The sequence below is a fragment of the Macrobrachium nipponense genome, chromosome 18, assembly GCF_015104395.2.
Source record: "Macrobrachium nipponense isolate FS-2020 chromosome 18, ASM1510439v2, whole genome shotgun sequence".
In the NCBI taxonomy this organism is placed as follows: domain Eukaryota; kingdom Metazoa; phylum Arthropoda; class Malacostraca; order Decapoda; family Palaemonidae; genus Macrobrachium; species Macrobrachium nipponense.
The window spans coordinates 50,180,005-50,192,232 of record NC_087211.1 but is presented as its reverse complement, the minus strand read 5'-3'; the positions used below and the strand labels follow the sequence as shown (position 1 = coordinate 50,192,232).

The 12,228-nt window shown below is 33.9% G+C and overlaps 1 protein-coding gene across 1 annotated transcript in view; it reads left to right on the top strand.

Annotated features, from left to right (window-relative positions):
• Positions 1-1,600: 1,600 nt before the first annotated feature.
• Positions 1,601-12,228, top strand: part of LOC135197044 (transcriptional repressor CTCF-like) — a gene marked incomplete at its 5' end in the record, with an annotated part of 46,241 nt that continues 35,613 nt past the window's right edge. The window contains 10 exon segments of the mRNA XM_064223980.1: positions 1,601-1,779; positions 2,116-2,227; positions 2,571-2,716; positions 3,203-3,312; positions 5,542-5,711; positions 6,190-6,477; positions 7,526-7,664; positions 9,603-9,756; positions 9,936-10,062; positions 11,237-11,349. Coding sequence (XP_064080050.1) covers positions 1,601-1,779; positions 2,116-2,227; positions 2,571-2,716; positions 3,203-3,312; positions 5,542-5,711; positions 6,190-6,477; positions 7,526-7,664; positions 9,603-9,756; positions 9,936-10,062; positions 11,237-11,349 — 1,538 coding nt within the window.

The window sequence follows — 12,228 nt, the reverse complement described above, 5'->3', positions numbered from 1 at the left end:
AGGGTTAAGTTTCATGCCCCCAAAGCATACTCCATTCATTGGATAGCATGAAATTAAGGCAGAAATCAAATAAGACTTAAAAAAGCAAAGATTATTGGAGATTATTAATGGTCATGGATTAACTTTACTTTTAGTGGAGCCTTTGACTGTGTGAATCATGAGGCACTTATCTACAAGCTAATGTTATTGGGAATTGGTGGATCTCTGTTCAAGGATCCTACACCCACTTACCTTAGTTGCAGGGAACAGCTACAAGAGTAACGGTAGCAAATGCAATGAGTTTATTCCCACCTTGCCATGTCACAATTATCAATAATAAATAGCACAAGTTCAAGAACAAGCAACTTAAGGAGCACCAGAAATGTCATTACTAAAGTTTCTAAATGTACTGGTCATCAACAGGCTGTTTGGGGTCTGCCTATTAAAAGTTGATTTAAAATATTAATAAAAGATCAACCATTTCACATATAACTGCTTCATGATTGACAAGATCAAAGGCTGCACTAAAAGTAGAATTAATCCTTGCCTGGTAATGATCTCTAGCAATCTTCTCCCCTTTTTGTTTTATTTGATTCTTGTCTAAATTTCTTGCATCCCAATGCAAAGGCTTTTGATTTCTCATATTACAAAGCTCTGGCTGAAGAAGTCTTTCTCTTAGTGTTTTGAATATTGATGCCTGTGATCTAGGAAAGTTGTAATGCTAATTTTGAAATATTGTGCATTGTTGCATTTTTTATATATTTTGTTTCCTTAACTGTTTATGTACATAAGCATTCATGTTTATTTTCAGTGATATTACTCATTGCTAGGTTTTTGCCACATGGAAATAAGTTTTCTGGAGAATACAATAAGTGTGTAAGTTAAGTGATAACTATGTTATATGAAAAGTTGTTGGGAAAAGATACTAACATAAATTGGCTTTATTTACATCACAAATTAAAGAAAACGTTTTTAAGTGCTGTAGATATAGTAGGTAATTTTCATGTGATGAGAGCCAGAATTCTCTGATGGCTTCTCTTATGTCTGTAATATTTGGAGTTGTCAATTTCTCATGCCATTTATTTAGTGGATCATATGGGAATGCCTTTAATTTTTTTACTGCTCCTAGTTATCAGTGCTAAAGAAAATAAGATACAGTGAACCCTCCCCCATATTCTATGACAATTTCATGTCGATGCTTTAGATGCCAGATAGCACAGATTCCTTGCATATTCAATGTGTGTTTAACCGGTTTCCAGCTGGCTCCAGAAGATTGATTCTATTAAGACCTCAGGTTAGTTAGCTATGAAAAATACAAATTAATTAAAGATTTTTCATATTTCTGATAAAACTATTCAAATATTCAGGTACAAGCTGTTTTAGAAGTGTTTTCTTGGGTTTGAACTTTCAGAATAGGCACTTCTAAGCATTTTTAGAGGGGTCTTAACTATTTGCGGATTTCAGAATAGGCACTTCTAAGCATTTTTAGAGGGGTCTTAACTATTTGCGGATTTTAGTTTTTTGTGGACCTGGTCTGGTATGCATCCCGTGTGAATAAGGGGGTTCATTGTATACAGGAATAACTTTACTTAATATTTTTTTTCTTTTACTATTAATTTAGGAGAGGTAGCTCAAGTGTTTGTGGATGAATCTGGTCAATACTTCTACTCAACAAGTGTTGATGGAAGCCAGCAACAGATGGTGGTTGTCTCCTCTGATGGGACTGATGGATCAGAGGGTGATGCAGCCACTACAGATGGCTCCATTATGTTACACACTGAGGAGGATACTTTACATGATGTAAGTAACGTATTTCCTTAGTAGAGGGATAATTTTGTAAAATATATGTTGGTCTGAGCTAGTTTACAGACTTTCAGTACCAGTATTTTTGTATATAATTATGAAGACTTGTTTTACTATTTTGTATCGTTTTATGATTGCCTTTTAAATCTTGTCTTTTAAATCTGTGCAAATAAATAAACATTATTTTTAATAAGAAATTTTTCATCTGAGATTTTGGGAATGTAGTCTTTGAAAAAGAAAATTATTTCGGGTATACAATAAAAAGAATTTACTTGTTTAACATTTTTCCACTGGGCAATTAAATTTGAATACATTTTTGTATCTTGTTTTTAGGATGGAGATAGTTTACCTCAGGGGCAAATGACAATGGGAGAAGATGGCACCTTGCAAGTTATATCTGGAATGGATCATGGTGAAGGAAACAATCAAGTTGTTCTCAATCAAGGTTTGTTATTAATGAAGCATTTTAAACAGAATGTTAAATAATTATTAGTTTGTGGTATACAATTATTGCAATGTATTACTACTACTGTATTGATAAACAATAGAGAATGGGATTAACGTATGTATTAGGCAGAGTTTCTGGCGAAAAACCAAATTATACTTTATGCTTATTAGTTCTGTGGATAATGGTAAACCAGATGGAATAGTATTAGTTTGTATAGAACATAAACTAGTACGTTTAACAGTACCAGTAATTCGTTATTACTTGAACAGTAGAGCCTTATGTTAGGCCTAGTTATTTATGAAACTTTTCAGACTATACTATTTGGGATTTTTCTTTTCAGGTGATAATAATCAGATTGTGACAATTGTTCCATCTTCCACCAATCCAGGTGAAGTTAGTTATGTTTTGATTGTTGAACAATCTGGTGAAAGTGACAAAGATGAAACTGTATATGATTTCAATGAAGCAGACGATGGGTTAAGTTATGTGAGTATCCCTGCAGGGGGTTAGTGCTGTCAATGCACCACATGTTGTGCACTGTAGGCATTATTTTAGGTTCTTTGCAGCCTGCCTTTGGCATTAGCTGCAACCCTTTTCACTCCTTTTAGTGTACATCCTTTCATATTCTCTTTCTTCCATCTTACTTTCCACCCTCTCCTAACAATTGATTCATAGTGGAACTGTGAAGTTTTCCTCCTGTTACACCTTTTAAACATTTTGCTGTTAGTATCCATTTCAGCTCTGAATAACCTCACAGGCCCCAGTGCTTGGCCTTTGGCCTACATTCTATATTCAATTCAATTAAGTTATGTGACTATGAACTGAAAGTACATATGCTGAATTCTATAGTTTTACAGCATTTTCATATATACATATATATATATATATTTTACATGATTATATGTTTGTCAGTGATTTTTTCTTGACTGAAGCATTTTGTTGGATATTAATTTATAATTTTTTTTTGAACAGGAGTCAGGTGATGAAGATGAGAAGAAGGTCATGCGTATAATTCATAAAAAATCCCAAACTGTTACTCAAGCCCATATGTGTAATTATTGTAATTATACTAGTCCAAAGAGGTAAGGTCATAAGGCAATTTGTTTCTGTGTATATGAAATATGTAATAGAACTAACAGAATTTGGCAGTAATTAGAATATACCATATCATCTGTGTAGGGTGATTATGAAATGACAATTGTTGTCTGCCGTGGACTTCGAGAATTGAAATGACAAAGGTAAAATTGAAGGAATTACAAAACAGAGGAGACCAAAGGGAAGAAAGAAGAATGCGGAAAGCTGCGCAAGGTGGGGACAGAGGGAAGCTTGAAAGAACCTGTTGTGCTATCTATCACGTGCTGTGCATGAGACACTATTTGATTTATCTTGAGGCAAATTTTAAGTAGTGTATGTCCAACAAACTTAGAGTAGAAAAAAATTGATAATGTAATGTGGGTGCTGAGTAAGTAGTTATACACCTTCTATTGAAATATGCTATCATGGTAAGATTTGAATAGTTACAGTCAATCCCCAGGAATCTTAATATTATCCGCCAGACTGTTTGAATAGGATTGTAATGAAAAATGTATTTAGTCATGAAAATAATCTGATTATGTGAATTTTCCACTTCATGAATCCATACTGCGAATGGGGTGGTTGGCAGTCAACTGTACTATACTGAAATAAAACTCACCAGGAGGAAGAGCAGATGAAAAAACAGGATCTAAAGAGTGTTGCTGAAAAGGAAACAGATTTGCAGTATACATCTGTTATATTAAAATCTGGGCTGTAAATAATTTTATAGTGGAGGATGAGTTATGGTGCTTAGGAAAGAACAGAGAGATACCAAGAGCATTGCGTTGAAGATGTTTATATAGCAATGAGGTTGGATAGGCATTATTAAAGACTTAATTGTATAAATCATTTTTATAATCCAAGAGTAGTAATGTTTTGCTGGGATACTGTCAGCTTGATGCCTTTTTGGTCTTGGGACCATATAAGTCTGTCACAAGTAGAGAATTCAGTGGGGGATGTGTAAATATTGAGGGACAAAATAGTAGTATACTGGTAGAAGAATTAGCCAGGAAATTTTAAATGAAGAGTTGATATAGAATTCCAAGAATGGCAGAAAGTTCGATTTGAAGTAATGGTTGCACTAATATTGGAGGGCTTAACCATTCTGCTAATGAATCAAGACAAAGAGTGACACAAGGTGATATATATTTAGTTTTGTCATTGTATGGGAAACATTTCTCATTTTGATTGTTTCATTGATTCCAGGTGATTTAAAAGCTTCATATTAATAGTAAATTTAGTGGGTAGGAGTGGCCAATTCATTATCTCTCATTACCAAATGACTAGACTAACATGGCCATCATAAAAAGAAAGTTTTAAGAGAGGGGCTATATTTTTCAACCTTATCAACTTCAGGTATGATATTATTGGTGTGTGGGGGGGCTTTTCAGGTTACACAATTGGAGCGTGATACTAATGCAAACATTTGAAGGATCAGTGAATTAAACTAAAATGTTCCATAATTTAATTTATTCCTTAAAATTGGTTCACAACTTATCCTCTAATGCCTAACTTAACTTTAATTCCTCATCCTAATACTGCAATGGTACTTCATAAACTTTCAATTTTCCTCTTATCAGCATTAGCGTCTGCTGAGAGCCTCTGGTGGTTCTTTACAATTTCTGAATTGTTGTTCCCCAATTCAGCAGCCATGAACTCTGTAGGCCACTGATTTAGCCAGCACACTTCCACTTTGCCGCTGGGCTTAGATAGAAAAGGGACCACAACCGACTGGCAAAACTGTCTCTTAGCTTATTCTGTGGAGCGTAGGTGTTAGCTTATTCTGTAGAGCATAGGTGCAACACTGATAAATCTGGCACTTGTAGAGTGGCGAAGTTGCGTAAGAATGCAAGGAAAGCCTGCTAGACTTGAGAAGTCATTTGCATCCCCAAGGGGGAAGATATTTTGTAGGATTAATTTAAAAAGTTAATTAATCCGTGTCATATGGTAACTAATAATTTTTACGTTAGTGTGTTCATCGTGTGGTGAGGTATTCAAAATCAATAACATCATATGAGTGAGAACTTAGAAGAGACTTATCTCAAGAATGAAGGCGAAGAAAGAAATGTTCACCAAAGTTGGATAAAAATAGAATTTTGAGGGAGAAATTGGAATTTGATGAATTTTGAGTCTCCTGAATCTTCAAACTGAAGGTCCTTTAAACAGTATAATTATTTCTATTAAATGTGATTTTATATTGTACTGCATTGTATTTGTTATTGTAACAATTGTTTCAGATACTTGCTTTCACGACATATGAAATCCCATAGTGAAGAAAGACCTCATAAGTGTTCAGTTTGTGAGCGTGGATTCAAAACCTTGGCATCACTTCAGAATCATGTTAATACACATACTGGTATTAAGCCTCATCGTTGCAAGTTTTGTGAGAGTACTTTCACAACTTCAGGTATGAAATGTTTTCATGTTAATATATATTTATTTAGTCCCAGAGCAATTGCAGCCCTTTTTACTGCAATGGTTGATAAGCTCTAGTGCCATTCAAACTTTGATCTTGTTTTGATACATTACTTTAGTGTAATTCAAGAATGTTTACATCATGTAGTAGTACTTATCTTAAAGTTTTACTTATTTGGCTTTTTCTTGACATGGTTCTATGGAAAAAAAAAACTGTCATTTAAGTTTAGTGTCTGTAGGGTGTAGTGCCATCAGTGTACCTCAAACGGTTCCATTCATACTCTCATCTGACTTTCTACCTTCTAACAATTGTTTCATAGTGCAACTGTGAGGTTTTCCTTGTTACATCTTTAAAACATTTTTATTCCCAATTTTATATTCCATTTAATGCAAGTTGAGTACTATATAGTTACAATCTCCTTTTATTTGAGACCACTAAACCTAAAAAATGAATTTGTTTATAATTTCAGGAGAGTTAGTCCGTCATGTCCGTTATATCCACACTCATGAAAAGCCCCATAAATGTTCTGACTGTGATTATGCCAGCGTAGAGTTATCTAAATTGAAGAGACACATGAGATGTCACTCTGGTGAGAGGCCTTATCAGTGTCCTCACTGTACATATGCTAGTCCCGATACTTTCAAGCTCAAGAGACACTTAAGAATACACACTGGCGAAAAACCATACGAGTGTGAGACATGCCATGCCCGATTCACCCAGTCAAATTCATTAAAAGCTCATAAGTTAATACATACTGGTAAGTTATGCCTTGTCTTTATCTATTCATAGTTTTTTTTTTTAAGTACTAATATAAGAAAAATTAGTTTGGTTTTTTTTGGTGTATGTTGCTTTATCAAACTCTACTCTAATAAATTTATATTTTGGTGCAAAATTGAGATGCATCAAGTATATCTGGTATGGATATGGAAAAGCACATGAAAGGATAGCCTGTTGATCATTAAAGCACTCTTCATTCCCTGACTCCTGTTTTTATCCAGTTTCTTCATATATTTGATTGTCTGGCTGAGCATGATAGTTTTAATATTTTTGGGGTAAAAAATTACTTGCTTTTTAGTTTTTCAATGAGCAATTGATTGTATTTTTTTTATATTGATTTGGAAATCTCTGATGTTGCATATATGTAGGTTCATATATTTTTGCTAAAGATGTACTTTTTTTTTATAAAGCGAGTTGGATTTGAAGGTATAATTTTGTTTTGATGTTCCACAATTTTGGATATATTAATAAAATGCACTGGTTTGGCTTGCATCATACCACAGCAGGGTATATAAAGACAAGATGATAAGGTGTCGTGTTCATGTCCTTTCTTTGCTTTCGCTGCTGCAGTTTGTCCTTCTCTTGCTGTTTATGCCTCGAGTGACCCTGTGCCCTAATGTGGTGCAGTGTCAATTTCTTTTTAGTGCGGAGGGAAAGTTTTTGGTGTCATTTCCTCTGTGTGATCCAACCACATGTCCAGAGTGTCTTCCCTTGGAGCTCTATGAAATCCCATGACTTGAGGGGGCAATTCCCTGGCTGGGTCAGTTTGCAGTGACTTGACTGCGAGGATCCTTTTTTTCTGTTCTCTTCAGTTGGGCCCAGCTACATAGACTGTTCTAAGTTTGTGCAGTTAGGTTTGTTTCACACAGAGTAAGGCTAAACAAGAATAATTATCATCACTTAGAATGAGTGTAATTGTCATTACTAGCTTTGTAGGAAAAATTGCTGTCTCAGATTTTAAAAATTTCATTTGTATGCTTAATGCCCAGTATGTAGTAATAATCTTAAACATTCTTCATTTTCATCAGGCAACAAACCTGTTTATGCTTGCGAGTTATGTCCAACAACTTGTGGTCGTAAAACAGATCTCCGAATACATGTACAAAAACTTCATACGTCAGATACTCCATTGAAATGTAAAAAGTGTGGAAAAGCCTTCCCTGATAGGTAAGTTTAGTGAATATTTATATATTGGGTTTTTCACTTTTATGGTAGTATATACAATGTTTAGTTTGTGTAAAGAAGCTGTTGAATGGTGTTTTTACATAGAACTACCCCATTCCTCTCACTCAGTGTAGTTTTGAGGGTTTAAGACATAGTGTATTTTATTAACTGCACCATTATTTGTACCACCCAACAATATGATGTATCTTTGTAGTGAAAAATTACTAATTAATAGGTAAAATAATTTCAGATTCTTATTCAGTAGGTATAGGGTTGAATGAAAAAACATCCTACAGACTTAACTCTATTTTGAGATTTCATATAAATTACTTTTGATAAACATTATATTGATTGTTATTTTTAAGGAAAAAGTTAACACTTTTCTAGATGTCACTAATAAGTTGAGATTATGTAAAACTTTTTGGTAGCCACAACATCATATGCAACATAAATTGGAACATCTGAAAGGGAAAGGGTCTTGCCTTGCAATTTACACCAGGTTAGATTTCACACTGGTGTGGAACCTTTTAAAGTATTACCCGATAGGAAACTATTCTCATTCCATTCTGTTGTCACAGTATTCTCTGAAATCTTTGATTATAATTATTGCCCAAAATATTCATTCGTAAAAATTTGTTATATTCCTGGTTTCCTGCTCATGTAGGTATGAAAGGAAGTTTAGATAAAGTTAGCAACAAGTATGACTAGATCAAGCAAAGATTCCCCAAAATGATTGTTACATTTCTGAAATGCATTGTATTGAATAGGTGACATGGTTAATTGAGTGATGATGAAACAGGTAACAAAGTAGAATTGACATATTAACCTTCGCAGTCTGTCCTAAAATATGTGCAGCACACCCCTAGACTGGACTAAATTTAAAGGCCAATTTAAAAAAAAACACATCAAGGGAAACAAGATATGCATATGTACCAAGTAGTGTAAGAAAAATAATTAAAAAAGTTTCTGTACCTTCCATTGGATGTTGAAAGTAAATATTTTTAACCTTGTGCCGAGCCTGTGTATCAAGAGTCATAAAAAATATGTTAATACCAGGTTATAAATGTTTCTTCTAATAATTTATTTTAATTTTGTTTTGTAAAATTATGATACAGCTCACACAATATCATAATAATAAATAAGACCTAAAATCAGTAACAAATTCTTAGTATATTTATTGTAAAATATCCTTGGATGGGAATGATGGACAACATTCCCTTTCGACATCTCCAGACAAACTGATCTTTCTCTCTTGTACCGATTAGCTATTATAGTTGCCATAAGAGTTCCCATGATTCATTTATTGCCTATGGAAGTAATTTGAACACTTTTCCCACAAAATTCATTCAAACTATATGGTGCAAAATGTTGATCATCGAGGACGGTACCTGGAATTTACCCTAAAACTATAATAGTCATGTGCAATGCCCATTCACAAAAGGTTAACAAGGTTCCTAATGATCACTTCTGGTGACTCATTTCATATTTGTAGAAAATGTGAAGCAAGAAAACAATCTCGGTTGGTAATGAATGAGAAAAACTGGACAAATGTCTCTATGAAATATTGTCTTAACTCTTCAGCATTGTAGGCTTATCCAGTTGTTAAGATTTTACAAGGTTGTGATTAAGAAATGATGGTTAAAGTAGTGTTTTTATGATAAAAGGGCCATCCCTGTAAGAGGTAAATAAATAATCTCAGTGGTATGGTTAATGCATTTTTTAATAATGATAATAATAATGCCAAAACTTTCTCTTGCAAACCAATTAATCATAAGAAGCTCTATTTCATGTAGAATAATTCCATGTGCACCAACATACTTTAGTGTGATGAGAAATGCTGTCATGGCATTGAGTAATTAATGATTTTACTATTGTATTTAGCTTATATCGTGAAGCAGTTTTACTGTTAGGTTTGTAACATTTTTTTACTTTGTATCCTAGGTATACTTTTAAGCAACACAATAAGTCTCATGAGGGTGAAAAATGTTTCAAATGTGATCTCTGCCCGTATGCTTCAACGTCAGCAAGACATCTTGAGTCTCATATGTTAGTACACACTGAACAAAAGCCATACCGATGCAACCAGTGTGACCAGGTGTGTCATTATGCCATTTTGTGTTGATAGTCATGTTTTAAAATGTGGTAAATTAGACTTAAATTTATGGCAAATTAGAGGTTTAGTTTTAAGCCATTTTTTATAATTTGTCATGGATAAAATAACTCGAAGGTGGAAAAGCAGCAAAGTATAGTTCACCTTTCCCTTTTTTTTTCCAGGCCTTCCGTCAGAAACAGTTACTTAAGAGACATCAGAATCTTTATCATAATCCAACGTACATCCCTCCTATGCCAAGAGAAAAAACGCAGGAGTGCCCCGAATGTGGAAAAGCATTTAGGCATAAAGGTATGTATTAGAATTGTGTGAGCATTGAAACTAGTATTAGTGTCTTTATTAAGTGAATTATATTATTTACTTTGTTAACCAGTTTCCAGCTGGCACTTGAAGATTATCCTATTGTTAAGACCTCATGTTTGCTCGCTATGGAAAATAAAAATTAATAAAAAATTTGTCATTTTACATGAATGATGAAGAAGCATTTAAAAAGTGGACAAGACATCCTCCTTTTTAAGTTTTCCTTTATTTTTTGGGTTGGAGGCCAGGGATACTGGAGAACGACTATTGAAGAGTATATCAATTGTCTGATTTTGAATTATACAAACATTTTTTAAAGTAAAGTAGGTTAAATTTTTCTGGAAGTCCAGCTTCAGATGTGAAGAGTATGAACTGATTAAAACAAGTTGTATGTTAAGATCATTTGACAGACTTGAGAGCAACAGGTTTTTACAACAAAAGTAATGCCATATTAGAGAGAGAGCAAGGAGCAATGGCTGTAGGGTAAAGTTGCTGTTAGAAGAGGTTGGTTGTTGATTAGGTTGATAGTTTCTTTTTATCCAAGTCTATTAAGACGATTTGAGAGTGAAAAATCTGTTATAGGAACTACTTGATACAAGGATTAATTTATTTCATCATTGAGCTACTGAGTGAAGTTCACAGAGCAAATGACAAAAACACACCTGATTCCCTAAGGCAAATTTATTCAGATGCATGACTTGTTACAAAACATGCTGCTGTTTGTATAAGACAAAATGTATTTCAGATATGAGGGGGTGTTGATATCCCAAGTTTGCAAACATTATTGCGAATCTTGTTGTATAAGATAAAAATGTAAGGACTTGGTTCTTTGGGTTCTTCCATCAGACCCTTATGAAAGTTCTGTGAGAGAGTCTGGTTTTTGATAGATTCAATTATAAATTAATGGACAGGGTAAGAGGGAATTTTGATTCATGTAGTAAAGCTAAGAAGTTGGGAAGTTACTATTACAGTAAAATCACTCATAACTGGCACCCTTTGGTGGCACCCTTGAGGCCAAAAGGTTTCAGGTCTTTTAATTTGCTGGTTGCTCAAGAGAAAGTGTCCTAAAATACCATACATGTATCCTGATCTGTCATTTGATTATTGGCAGACAGGCTGCGCACAACAACAATGTTCTATTATTTATTTAATTAATTTTTTTTAGGTAATCTCATTAGACATATGGCTATTCATGACCCTGATGCTTCTGCTCAAGAAAAAGCACACGCCCTCAAGATTGGCAGGCAAAAACGATTACAGTTAATAAATGGTCAGCAGGTAAGTCACTTTAGACCAGTGGTTCTTAACCTTTTTCACTGCCCATACCTCTGGTTATTTCAGAAAATTTTCTCGTATTTTGCTGAGAAATTATTAGATGTATTCCAATACTGAACAAATGTAGTTTTTTATTTCAAATGGAAAGTGTCAGTTAGTAGGTTACAATGAATGTACATTATAACAGTAATTATGAGTAATACTACATAGTGCATACCAACACAGTTTTAGTGGCTCTTTTGTTTTTATTTTCATTAATGATGAGGTTCAAACAAGGTACTTTCTTTGAAAGTACCAGTTATAGCAAGAGAAAAATTAGGAAAATATATGTTTTACTTTATCGTGGTAAAAATATACAGTACCATTCCACTAGCTATCATGTCTCGTTCCCCAGGGTTTTAAGGTTTCTGGTCCTTTTGGGAGTACGTATAGGTACACCAGGTCAAGAACCACAGCTTCAGATTATCGTTTGTGTTTCCTAATCATAATGATCTGATTATCAGGCAGTCTAGGTTTACATGACAGTGATGAGACTGAATAATTAAGTAATATTAATATAAACTTTGCCCAGTCCACAGAAAAGTTTGTATTTAAAGGTATGCAAATATTAAATTTACTGTGTCGGGATAGTTATGTAATGCTAAAGTTTTTCCTCTGTTTTAAAACTACTTTAGTTGCTTGTGAATTCTGTGTAGATTACTCCTTAGATTAGAATATACTGCCCCATTTGTATCTGTACTTGATGCCTACTTTTAGGGAAATTTGATGGGTGAGATATTCTGTAGGTTTGTTAATATAGGAAACTTGGTTAGTTTCCTATATTTCAGTCCAGATATGGTTGTTGTACATAATTTTTTTGTAGTGTTAAAAAGTAGTGTCATG